General features: G+C 32.2%; 1 protein-coding gene across 5 annotated transcripts; it reads left to right on the top strand.

The window, feature by feature from the left end:
• LOC132758420 (transformer-2 protein homolog beta-like) lies at positions 1-10,798 on the top strand. Of its 5 annotated transcripts, none has more exons than XR_009629571.1 (10): positions 1-148; positions 1,244-1,395; positions 1,735-1,791; positions 2,615-2,629; positions 2,901-3,000; positions 3,590-3,778; positions 4,475-4,590; positions 4,955-5,091; positions 8,319-8,522; positions 9,714-10,798. XR_009629571.1 is itself a non-coding variant. In XM_060750094.1 (10 exons), exons 1-9 carry the CDS (start codon positions 134-136, stop codon positions 5,506-5,508), a joined length of 798 nt encoding a protein of 265 aa, XP_060606077.1. In that variant the 5' UTR covers positions 1-133; the 3' UTR covers positions 5,509-5,510; positions 8,319-10,798. The 5 variants fall into 5 exon arrangements, 4 of the variants coding, with proteins under 4 accessions (XP_060606077.1, XP_060606074.1, XP_060606075.1 ...); XM_060750094.1 differs by adding an exon at positions 5,492-5,510 and having other exon boundaries at positions 8,319-10,798; XM_060750091.1 differs by lacking the exon at positions 8,319-8,522 and having other exon boundaries at positions 10,672-10,798.
• Positions 10,799-13,675: the final 2,877 nt, after the last annotated feature.

The raw sequence follows: 13,675 nt of genomic DNA, 5'->3' as shown, positions 1-13,675 counted from the left end.
CCGAAAGAAGCCGGACGATTATTTCTACGCATGCGCGTGTTTCCGCCATACCAGCATTCCAAGCGGGAACCAGTGTCGAAAAAGAAAGAAACGAACGTTGCCGTATAAGTTTTACTTAACTTAAGGAAACAAAATGAGCGAAAATGGGGTAAAAATATAATAAATAAAAACATTGAACGGAAGCCATTGCTTCATTATGCTTGTGTAACATGCCTTTGTTAGAATTGACAATTTTATATTTTATAACATGTTTTCGCGATGTATTTATGAACGGCGTTTCTTGTTTTATGGCATTTTCTAGTCATAATTATAAGACCTATACGTCACCTATTTCATATTTATCATTTATTAATCCTATATTTTTCATTTTCCATGTTACGTTAGGTCTTAACAGATCTTTGCAAAATCGTGTAGCAAAAAAATTGACATTAGACATCGATTTAGATCTAGTGCATTTAAACAATTAAGACAGCGTGTATTTACATTAATTTTGACCTATGTATGATCAAAACTAAAAGATAAATACCTTTTAACAAAATAACTAAACTGTCACATCCGAAAAGTCATGATTTAATCCTCTCATTTAATTAAATTCCTTGTACAGCGGATATACAAAAGGCCGCCATACAGTGCGCGAAATCAGATTGGCTAATTCAAATGCAAGCGTTTTAATGAGTCCAGAAGTTTCTAACGGAATATTTTTTCAACGAAATAATTGCCCATGCACCGTCAGTGTGTTCGAATATATTTTTCCGTTCAAAAACTTGGAAGCAATCTGTAAAACGCTTTACTTAACCAGTATGGCCGATAGGAGAAATAGATTGATGTTTATATTTTAATTTTAATTGATAAGTACATTGTTTGAGAGTTTTTGTTAATGATAGACCATGCAATTGAAAGAACAGAAGATAAGCTTTTGAATAAAGCTTGAAAGGCAAGTCAACAGACATTTTTTTAATTTTTCAAAATGCTATGCTTTTATGAGCAATAACTATTAGACGTCAGGCTTGACCAACATAAAACTATATAACAAGTCTGTAACGTCTAATATATTGGACTAGGCATTTTCCTGAAGTATCATGGATTATACTTACCTACCAGCCTTTAATAGACACACATACAGATACATCTTTTGATATGGACCAGGATCAGTTCAGGCAAAGGGTGTCGTGTCATGAGCATAAAGGGTGTTTTAAAACATATATTTTATTCTTTTATTAACACTATCCTCTTCTCTCTGTAGGATGTAGCATCAAGGTCACCTTCCCATCATGATTCACCGGCACCATCTGAAGGTTCAAGGAAAAAGAGATCCAGATCTAGATCAAAATCATACTCTAGGTCGAGGTCAAGGTCACACTCCCGTCATCATAGAAGGAGAAGATCATACTCAAAGTAAGTTTTGTAGGATAATGATATTTTTTTGAAAATTAAGAAAATAACTAGATGTGAAGAATTATACTGTTGAAATGCATTAACTATTTCACTTTACCAAATATACAGAGATTTTTCTTACTCAAATTATAGGTAGCAAAAATAGAATTTTTGGTATTAAGAATCTCTTTATGAACAGTAAATTCTATCTAATTTTGCATACTGCATCCAAAGTTTTGCTGGGATTGTGTATAAGTGGATAAAGATGACGAAGGTTTAAGTCACTCATTTTAAAGCATGCTGCCTTAAAAGCTGTTTAGAGAGACCTTTTGTTTTATCTTGTTTTATCATTCATTTTAGATCTAGGAGCAGGTCACGATCCAGGCGCCGTTCAAGAAGTCCAAAAAGGTCAAGACGGTATGTTTTCATATTTTACATCAAACTTACCATATTGACACAATACAAAAAAGTTTGAAGAAATTTACATTTGTTAAACATGATTGCTTGTGCTTTTTCTTATATTTATGATATGAAAGCTGTATATCACCTCTATAATGTTGATGTAACATAAAATTTACACAAAAAAAGATAGTATCGTTGGGCTACATGTAGTTGTTGAGGTTGCTGACTATGATATAGCCTTGTTCCTAAATGTACTAATTGTCGGTTGAAATTAGAAATGTCACTAAAATTGTTAAATTTTATGTTGATAATAGATAGATGATATAATTTTTTGTTGTTAACACCATTTATTATGTTTGCTTAAAGAATTTGATAATTGCAAGTTATTCAATACATGTTGGATTATCATTAATACTTTGCCATATAAGCATGACTTAAAGGAACTCCACTGAGGTCTAAAAACATAAAATTTAAATTTCTAACATCTGGGGCAGTTAAAACAGAAAGACATATGCGAAATATAGGTAATAAATATATAAGAAATGAAATTAAAGTTGTGTCTTTGTCTTTTCTTAATCGGATTTGAGTGACAAGAGTAAATCACTAAATTAGTATAATAATTCTGGAAAAAACATGGAGTGAATTCTCAAATTTTGCACACGCTATTGGTCTAGACTCTATGAGATGGAACATAAATCTCAGAAATATTATTGCTTGTCCCTTCATGTAAAAAGTGGAGTCCCTTTAAATGAGCATGATAATACTTTTAAATTCAGAGAAATATTGGTTTTAATATTTACCTTTGTCATATATATTAAATCATTTGTATTTGTTGCAGATCAAGAAGCAGGAGGTAAGTGGTATATTCATTTTGTTTTGTTCATTGTGACCTTGTTTTCATTAGTCAGTCGATTACATGTACTTACTGCAAACCAAAAAGCAGGTTAGCAGTGGTTTTAATTTCAATACACATCTAAGTTTATGATTATGTATTTTTAATTGAAACATCACATTAATATAAAAACAGACAAACGATAATTTTCATAAATATATTATGCTAATCTCTTAACATGTATTACATGGTCAAATGTATTCAATGATGATAATTGAGCAACTGTTTGCAGCCGTGACCGTCGCAGTAGAGACAGGCCTGGTCGTGGCCGACGTGATCGTACTAGAAGTAGATCACCCATGTCATCACGACGAAGACACGATGGAAACAGGGTAAGAATTCTTTCAAAAGGTATCTCTTAAAATTCTATATAATTTCTTATAAGAAATCATGAGATACTTTGGATTTTGTGGCAGTAAGAAGTGTGTAAATGACTGAGTAGCCCAGTGTAGCTGCATAATTTTCTTATTAAAAAAAAGATTTATAAAAAATTAATGATTAGTTTTGACTATGTTATATTTATGTATTTGTTGATATTTTACTTCAAGTACCAAAATTCCATGTATTTTTGCCTTCTATGTTTCACTGAACAAAGATAAACAGCATTGTATTGGAATAGAATATTGGATGTTATACACATTGTAATTTCATAGACTTGACAACAAGTCTTAAAGGCATACATGATCACAGTTTAACATTTTTTGGCACAAGTTTAATGTTGACAAGATTATAAAATACTGCTTTACCAAAAAGCAGCATCTTAGCATTAGACTCCTGTAGAATAATTTAGTTGTTGCAGCAAAGTTTTCACCAAAAATCTTTCCTTATCTATATACACTTTTGTTGTTTGTATTAAATATTAAAAAGAAAAGAAGGGTTTTATATGGTCCCTTACATTTTGACTTATATTGTTTTATAAAGGATGATCCGGAGCCTAGCAAATGTCTAGGAGTGTTTGGTTTGAGTCTGTACACACAGGAGCGGGACCTGCGGGAGGTGTTTGGACGGTACGGGGAAATGGAGGAGTGTAATGTTGTATACGACAGACAGAGTGGAAGATCGCGAGGATTTGCTTTTGTGTATTACAGGAATATTGATGACTCCATAGAGGTTTGTTTTAGAAATAAAGTACTGAAAGGTTTTGTACAGTCTTAAAAAAATACTTATAGTTGAGTTCTGCTCAGAAAATGCTTACAAACAGGAAAAGAAGTTTCTGATTTTTGTATTTGAAAAAAGTGTTTGAAAAGTGCTTAAATTTGTCTGAAAAATGTGCTTGAAATGATAAGGTCAGCACAGTGCATTATAAAAAAGTAGAGATTTTTCAACAAATGAGCTCATATCATATGTGAGAAAATCAATAAAACATTTAAATTTCAAGTGGTAACACTAAGCCATATTGTAAAATGTTACATTTAAAGGTGATAAAGCAGTCAAAGTAAAGTCGTCAATGTTTTATAATTATGACTGTTTTTAGTTACTCAATCATCATAAGTAACAAGTGACACATGTGCGTCAAAAAGTGACTGGAAAAATTGGATAAGATGCTTAAAGAATGCTTGCAGTTTAGTATTGAATTTCTGTTTGAACCCTGGCTGAAATTTAATTAATTTTCCATTGTGATGCACCTATATCCAGCAAGTCTGAGGATAGCGAGTGTTTCTTTTCTGGCAACAGGCTGCGATTTTTGGTCATCTTTACATATTAAAACTAAGACATGTCCATATGACCTCAAATGTGTTGGATGTGTTGTAAAATCCCCATTACTTACACACAAAAAATACATGTTTTTTCAACTCATTTTTTCAGGCGAAAGACAGATGTTCAGGATTGGAAATTGATGGAAGAAGGATACGTGTTGATTATTCAATAACAAGACGGGCTCATACCCCTACTCCTGGCATATATCTAGGCAAACCAACAAGGTGATTATATTTTTGAGAATATTTGTATCAGTAATTGATCAACTTGCATTTCATTAAAAAAATACCTGAAAAAAAGGATTTTTTTTCAAGAGAGGTCAATCCACAAGCATAAAAGCTCTTTAGGTCTCACAAGATATTAAAATTCAATAAAAAAGCATGCAATTCAGTATCAATATCAAACAGCAGAAAAAGTTATTGAGACAACTGATAAAATGGTATTTGATTTACTCAGGTACACAATGTAAGCAACTTGTGCTAATAGGCTATCCAGAACCCTGAGTGGGAACAAGAGAAACATTTTTTAACTAAAAAATTTTGTGGACATTTGTTTATCTTATTTAAGTATTGTGATTCTTTTTTACAGCCGAAGCGAGAGATATGAGGGCAGAGATCGCTATGACGACGGTTACCGAGGCAGCTACAGCAGACATCGCTCTCCATCTCCATATAGACGTCGTAGACATTCGTATTCCAGATCTAGATCGAGGTCATATTCACCACGTATGTATCAATGTTTTTTACACTTTTCAAACATTTCCATTATGAATTATAGTATTTTGTCCCTTGCTGCTGTGTTACAAAAATTGCTATTTCTTGTAGGATAAATGTTTAAGAAGAAAACTTTGCATATAGTTCCTACTTTCCTTCTATACAAGATTGATGAGGAGTTGAAGGATGTAGAACAGATTGGATAAAGGCACTGATTGTTGTATATTCTAATAACTTGCCCTTTTTGTAAAATATTTTTAAAACTAGCTTTTTTCGCAAATCTTCTAAGTTTCAACATCCAGATATGTGATATTACCAAAAATCAACCTCTTTTTTTTATCAGCGATGTAGAATTCAAAGATGCTTTGCAGCATAAAATTAAAGGAGTGTTTGTGTTTGTTTTACTCTACAGGTCGGTCTTATTACTGAAGGTATAGAATGAGGTCGTGGATCAACTCTTGTCATCATCATTGTCATCACTCATCATCACAGTTGTCATCAGCATAATACTTCATTTTATCATCTTTTGTTTGTGTTTGATCTTTTTTTTTTCAAGAATTTCTTGTTTTTTATATTTTGTTTTGATGATTTTTCATTGTGTCTATAACACAAAACTTGAACAAAAAGTAGCACATGTATAATATACACGTGTAATATGATCAATATTTGTAGTGTTTTACATTGTTTTAAATCTTGTTAATCATCATTTTGTTAGTCTGTACTAAAGGAGTTCTCAAGTCACTTTTTTTCTGTACTAAACAAATAGATTCCTTAGCACTTTGAAAATGCTCAGCATTGCACAGCCAATATTGACTGTCTTTATACAATTAAATAAGATCTTTATGACTGTTGAAATATATATCCATGGTTGTTAAAAAAACTAGCATTATTTGTCTGCATCAAGATTACAGGCTAACTTTTTTTCCACCGATTTTGTTACATTTTTTATTTAAATTAAGTATTTGGCAGAAATATGAAATTATTGAAAATTTTACAAGCAATCTGTATAAACTTATATAATGATGTTTTCATGACGGTAATCACATTAATGCTTTAATCAAGAGAGTAGTTTCTTGAAATGGATAAATTGTTTACCAGGATATGTTAAAAAATCAGCTCAAGTAGTGCATTTTTTATATTGCTTAACTGGTTTTATGATGTAAGTTAGTAGTTAAAGTCAATTTGTACATGGTCACAATATTTTGTTTACCTGGAAATTTATAATGAGGGTTTTAATTTTGTCCTTTGGATTAATTTTGATATTTGGCTTAATACTTTTTATGCCACCGCAGCATCTGCGATGCGGTGGCATATAGCGATTCACCTGTGTGTGTGTGTGTGTGTGTGTGTGTGTTTGTTTGTTTGTTTGTGTGTGTGTGTGTTATATAGATTATATAGTGAACTTAAAAAATCTTCTTGTGAAAAACCACTAGTCCAATTTCAACCAAACTTGGCAGGATTGATCCTTGGGTGAAGGGCTTCCAAAGTTGTTCAAAGAATTTAATTCCATGCAGAAATCTGGTTGCCATGGCAACCAAAAGGAATTATAAGAATAAATTTAAAAAATCTTCTTGTAAAGACCCAAAAGGCCTAGAGCTTAGATATTTTGCATAAGGCATTGTCTGGTAGACCTCTACCAAGATTGTTCAAATTATAGCCCTGGGGTCAAAATCGGCCCGGCCCCGGGGGTCATTGATTTTCACTATATGTACATATAGTAAAAACTTAAAATACCTTTTTGTAAAGACCCATAGGCCTAGAGCTTAGATATTTTGCATAAGGCATTGTCTGGTAGACCTCTACCAATATTGTTCAAATTATAGCTCTGGGGTCAAAATCAGCGATGCCCCGGGGGTCATGTATTTTCACTATATGTACATATAGTAAAAATTTAAAATACCTTCTTGTAAAGACCCAAAAGGCCTAGAGCTTAGATATTTTGCATAAGGCATTGTCTCATAGACCTCTACCCAGATTGTTCAAATTATAGCCCTGGGGTCAAAATCGGCCCGGCCCCGGGGGTCATTGATTTTCCTCATATTTACATAGTAAAAACTTATAGTAAAAACTTTAAAAAAATTTCTTCTAGCAATTGACAAATGCTAGAGGTTAGATACTTTGCATGAAACATTGTGAAGTGAACCTCTAGCAAGAATGTTCAAATAATAGCCCTGGGGTCAAAATTGCCCCCGTCCCGGGGTCATTGATTTTCAATATATACATATAGTAAAAAATCAAAAAAATCTTATTGTCTGAAGGTACAAGGCTTAGAGCTTTAATATTTGTTAAATGATATCATCTATAGGTACTCTACACAAAGTTGTTCAAATTTTGCCTCTAGTGTCAAAATTAAAAGTGAACTTTGATATCAGCTGACCTAGATTTTGACAAAGTGTATTACATGTTGTCCTTTGATACAGTCATGAAATTTTAGGCTGTGTGAAATATGACCTTCACCACCAAATTCACTAGACTCAAGTGCATTGATATATTCCTACTCTGATCTTTTATTGAGTTAACAATAGATTTAACCACTAATCTGATAATAAGAATTAGATATGCATTATGACAATCTTCAATTGTATAGAAACAAAAAAAATCTGTTCCTACACTACTATTTAGTGTTGTATTAATGCGGTGGCATAGCATTTTTCTCAAATGCAATCTTGTCTTTAGCTTAATTTTCTTACTAAAATGCTTCATATAATCTTGATCTCTTAAAGGTGGCCAGTGTAAATGTATTTTTCAAAGTGAAAAACTTTCATTCAATCCTGAACTAATTTTAAAGTTTAATAATTTAAGTCCGGAAATAAAGAAAAAAATTCCAACTGAAACTACTTTTGTAAAATGTTATGATTTGAGGTTTTCTATATTCGATGTTATGTTATTGAAATAGATTCAAATGTACATTCTTGTAATATTTTTCCAAATCAAAGTGTGTCTGTACGTAAAATATATTGGCCACCTTTAACTAACTTGCTGAAACCAAAATTATTAGCTCTGTCAACCAATTTAGAGTAGGACTAGTCTGCACATCCATGCAGTTTGACTGGGTCCTATACTATAAACAGCTGAATTTTTTTCGTGGTATTTTGATATGAAATCCTTTAAATTTTTAATGGATTAATCTAAACACAAGAAGCTGAGAAATTCATCATGTTGGTTTGTGAGACATGGTGTAGTAAAATTCTTCATATCTAACTAGAGAACAGTGTGTAATAGATGTATTTTTACTGAAGGCTTGAAGAAAGAAAATCGAAGAATAAAGCTTGAAGATTGAAAATTTGGAAAAGTTGTTTATTGATGATAAAAAATGGCCGAAATTCTGAGTTAGTGCAGATGTCATAAGTTTGAAGATATTGAAGAAATAAAGTTAAGTAGACGAAGAAAAGGGAGGGGCTGTGGAAGGCCATGAAGAGTGGTTTCTGGAATTTCATTTCTTGGTAAGATCCAGAAAAAAAAATCACAAATTATTTCTAGACAGTTTTTGAAGAAATAATTGTACTTCTGTCTCTTGGGTTTTTGGTATAAAAGTTCACTCTAAAAATGGGTAATGCATGCATTTTTAGCTCGACTTTTCTATGAAAAGGGGAGCTATCCTACTCGCCCCGGCGTCGGCGTTGGCGTCACACCTTGGTTAAGTTTTTCGTACCACCCCACTTTATTTCAGAAGTATTACAAGTATGGCTTTGAAACTTACCATACTTGTTCACCATCATAACCTCCATCTACAGACAAGAGTACATAACTCTGTCAAGGTTTTTGACAGAATTATGGCCCTTTTTTGACTTAGAAAGTGTATTGAGCTTGGTTAAGTTTTTTGTACCACCTCACTTTATTTCAAAACCATTGGAGGTATTGCTTTGAAACTGACCATACTTGTTTACCATCACGACCTTCATCAACAGACAAGAGGACATAACTCTGTCAAGGTTTTTGACAGAATTATGCCCCTTTTTGACTTAGAAAATACATTGAATATGGGTAAAATCCACTTATTGCCTTAACCCTTTGAGATATTGCTTTGAAACTTTTAATGCTATTTCACATCATTACCCCCATCTGTACGCAAGAGAAGGTAACTCTGTCAGGGATTTGTTTTAAAAATTAAGGCCTTTTATCGACTTAGAATCTTGGTTAAGTTTTTTGTACCAGTCAACTTTTTGACTGAACTGGTTGAGATATTAAATTGAAAGTTGGAATACTTGTTTACCATCATGGTCCCAAACATGGGCAGGAGAAGGTAATTCTGTTAAGGATTTTATTTGAATTATGGCCCTTTTTGACTTAGAAACTCAGTTAAAATTTTCATTCTTGTCCACTTGTTGACCTAACCATTTGAGATATTACTTTGGAAGTTGGAGTTCTTATGTGCCATCATGAGACCTATCTGTAAGCAAGAGAAGATAACTCTGTGAAAATGTTTCTTGATTTGTACTTAGAAATTCCTAGTTAAAGTCTTGTGTGCCCTTAACTGTCAAAGTTTTGTTTTATAGGCAAGCACTAAAAAAGTCGAGCGCGCTGTCCTTCTGACAGCTCTTGTTTTTATTGTAATTGCAAGAGGGCATAGCTTTTAGTAGAACCTTTTCTTAGAGTTTGTTTACGCAGCTCACTATTTTGTTTATATTGCAAAGGGTTTTGAAGAAAGAAAATTGAGAATATTTTGGATAGAAAGAAGGAAATAGAAAAATGAAGAGAAATAAGAAGAAAAATAGAATAGAAAGAAAAGGGAATGAAATAGAAGAAAGAAACAAAGAAGAAGATAAGATGGTAAAATATTCAAAACTGTCTGTCAACTTTATCATAAACTTTATGGTAATTTCTATTGCCAATAAATTTTTCATTATTAAGACCCAATTTGACAAAGATTGATAAAACTTCCAGTTCAAAGTGATGTACACTATTGCAGTGTAACAGTAAATGTTCATAAATAGAAATTAATTCTTTTATACATTTATGTTGACAGATAGATTTGAATATATGAAATAATATGTATAATTATGTGTCTGTCCGGGCAAAGAGGTTGATATTCTTGTTATGAAATTGATGGTAGTTATATTTTTCTTCTTCTGAAAAACTGCTTAAGAAACTACTGTTCTAGGATGATAACTTGGCAATTTGTTTACAAAGATCGCAAAAAAAAAAAAAAATTGTGTTGTTATCAACTCAAATTTCATTATGTGATTTCATTATTGGATAATAATGAAGATTTACCTTTTAACAGACTTTTTCAAGTTTATGTTAAAACCAAAATTATCATCCTAATACAGTAACCTTTTTGTAGGATTTAGAAATTCTTATTTAGATATTCTTGTGCAGTTAGCCAATTGAAGTGACCTGCTCTGTTTTTTTGGTAACTATTCCTCCAGTGACATGACAAAGTTCACCAATTGTGGGGGAATAAAAAAAATAGTTCTTTATTACAGGTTGATTGATTTAGAACGTTTTATATTGTTTAAATGTGACATCTTATGGGAACAATCTTATGAGAAAAAGAAATGTGCTGAGACTGACTTTATATCACCGTGTTAGTACATTTGTGGTTTTTTAACATACAGAATTGACTGTATCATGTAGCATACTGTTTTACAGGACAACATTGGCCAGTGTATACCCAGTGCTGGTATTCCTCCTGCCATAATCAACATTACATGTATTAATCTTGTTGTTCCATCGTATACTATTCTATGAATAAATAATGAATTCTGTGTAAAGCAAGCATATTGTTGTATTCTGTTTATCACTAAAGTTTTTTTTTATATTGTTTTTAAGCTAAATGCTTTGTCCATGTACGAATACACATGTTAGCCTACAGTTAAACCCCTTTTGTGGACCTTGTCATGAAAATTTCTTTGTAGACTTGTGAAATAATACACATAATGCACAATTGGGCACTTTGTCTCCCTCCACCAGTAAGCTGGAAAATCACCATATGACCTTTACTTTGGCTGTATGGCTTTAACGTCCAACAATAGAAGCAACTTTAACCAGAAGTTATACTGGTGTGGATTGAGGAATTTGAAATAAAATTCCACATAGGGGATTTGAAGACACAACCTCTTAACAAGAGCAATTGGTGATAACATGTTGCCTCATGATAGCCAATTGCATGTTGCAGCTACTGTGTAGCAGGACAAAAAAAATCATAAACTGGGCAACACCTGTTTCTGTGTCAAGGGCCATAGCTCTGCCAAAAACCATTCAATCAGAAAATACTTAAGGTACCCATCCGTGCTGTGAAGTTTCACTTAAATTGCATTAGTACTAAAAGGAGAAATCCAAACAAAACAAAATTTTTTTTATAAAGTCATGAAAGTGCCAGAACTCTGACGAAAATCATTGAACTGTAAAATGCTGATATGTATAACTAAACTTGGTACTGATAATTTCTGTCAAGTTAAAATGAAATTGCACTCGTAGTTTCTGAGTAGTTCTGACAAGCTTTTGTGTTGCTGGCAACACAAAAAAAAACAACCTTTCATTCAATGGCTATAATTTGGCATAAATCATACAAGCGGGAAACCCATGAAATATGCACAAGTTCTTTAGCTACTGATTAATATTGAAATTGCATTAATGGTATAAGAGAAGTCTTGGCAAACTGAAAATAAATGTATAAATAAGTGTAAGCCTAGATCTATCATTACTACAAAGATTATGATGATCAATAGTGTAAGTCTAGGTCTATCATTACTACAAAGATTATGATGATCAATAGTGTAAGCCTAGATCTATCATTACTACAAAGATTATGATGATCAATAGTGTAAGTCTAGGTCTATCATTATGGCAAAAGATTATGATGATCAATAGTGTAAGTCTAGATCTATCATTACTACAAAGATTATGATGATCAATAGTGTAACGATTATGATCAATAGTGTAAGCCTAGGTCTATCAATACTGCAACGATTATGATGATAAATAGTCGAAGCCTCAGTCAAGATAACATTATTGCCAAGCCACAATTATAAATGATTATCAATACAGGCTGTCCAGTACCTTCTGACAAAAAATTAGGGCAATTTTTAAAAAAATTTAGGGCTAAAATTAGGAATTTTAGGGTAAATAAAAGAAATTTTAGGGCTAAAATTTGGAATTTCATAACTAAATTATGGCCTCAAAGACAATGATATGGGATCAACTTTGCATATTTGACACAAAAGTAACTCACAAATAATGCTATAGTTCAGTTATATCAAAGGTGTTACCAGTGTTCCATGGTCACCAGTGAAGAAATGGATTCACTGGTTAACTGCCTTTAAAAAGAGCTGAAAAACTACATTAAAACATAACTAGAATGAAAACATTTTCAAAGTTATAAGTATCCTGGAACAACCAATATTCAATTAGTTAAGCTACGATTAGCCAATAATAAATGGAAGGGGAAATTATGCTTTAGATTTATTTTAGCTATAAAAGCATTTATTATCAACATTTATTCATTTTAAGGTTGGTACATTTTCAACAAGTCTTGATCTTTTTTAAAAAAACAATAAAAACAGTATGACCAACTCAAGTCATTCCCAGGAATATTAAAACTTAAATTCAAACAGCAGGGTATACACCTATGAAGAATTTGTTCAAGATAAATCAGGCTACTAAAAATTGTAGAAATTTCACAAGTGTCAGTTTTTTTTCCAGATTTTAAAAAAACTTACACTATATGTTATAACATATGTTCAGTACATGTTAATGTGTACAAAAAGGACAGCTGAATGTATCACTTCTTAGTACCCTAATTGGGAAGCAAAATGGTTAAAGCATCCAATCATTACTGCCAGCTTACCTTACCTACTTAGCAATGGAAACTAAGTCTTGTCTAGATCTGCCAGCTGGAATCACTTACCAAAGATCTGTTCTACAGTCGTCACTTGAAAATAACTTGATTACAAATTAAGATTTTATTAATAAGGACCCCTACATAAAGTTTGATGAAATTTAGTGGTTCATTATGTAAATAGTTGCTTTAAATACACGTACACCTAAGACTGAGGTAAATGGTTAAACTCTGTAGCCAATAAAAATGTAACTTCCTTGGAATTTTTTTCATCACAATTTTAAACTGGTGACTATTTTGATATAGTCAAAGTCGGACAATTTTCATTGTTCTACAATGGATTTAAAACAAACAGTTTCATATTATTTTTCTGATAACATCTGGTAATTAATCAAGTGTGCCATTTCTGCAGGAGTTGAAGTAAATACAACATGTGACTTTATGCAATTTAGTCAGACATGACATCAGCTCCACTGACTGTGTTCGAATTTAAGTTGTGATTGAAACATGGTTGTTTCGCAATATGTTTATCACAAAAGATAAAAACTAGAACTGTGTCCAAAGGACACGGATGCCCCCACTGACAATTTATATATGGTATATAGTGAAAAAATCAACAAAGGGCCATAATTCTGTTAAATTTGGTCGCAGCAAAAATTCCTTCCTTTACTACCATCTACACATTAAGGTTGATCATCCCTGGAAGTTTAAGCAAAATCTGCCATCCGGTTTAAGAGGAGTTGCGTTCACAAAATTTCTATATGGTATATAGTGAAAAAATCAACAAAGGGCCATAATTTAGTTAAATTTGGTCGC

The sequence above is a fragment of the Ruditapes philippinarum genome, unplaced genomic scaffold, assembly GCF_026571515.1.
Source record: "Ruditapes philippinarum isolate M1 unplaced genomic scaffold, ASM2657151v2 ctg644_1_1_1_1, whole genome shotgun sequence".
NCBI lineage: Eukaryota > Metazoa > Mollusca > Bivalvia > Venerida > Veneridae > Ruditapes > Ruditapes philippinarum.
The sequence above is the reverse complement of the archived record's forward strand: the minus strand, read 5'-3'. Positions and strand labels throughout refer to the sequence as shown.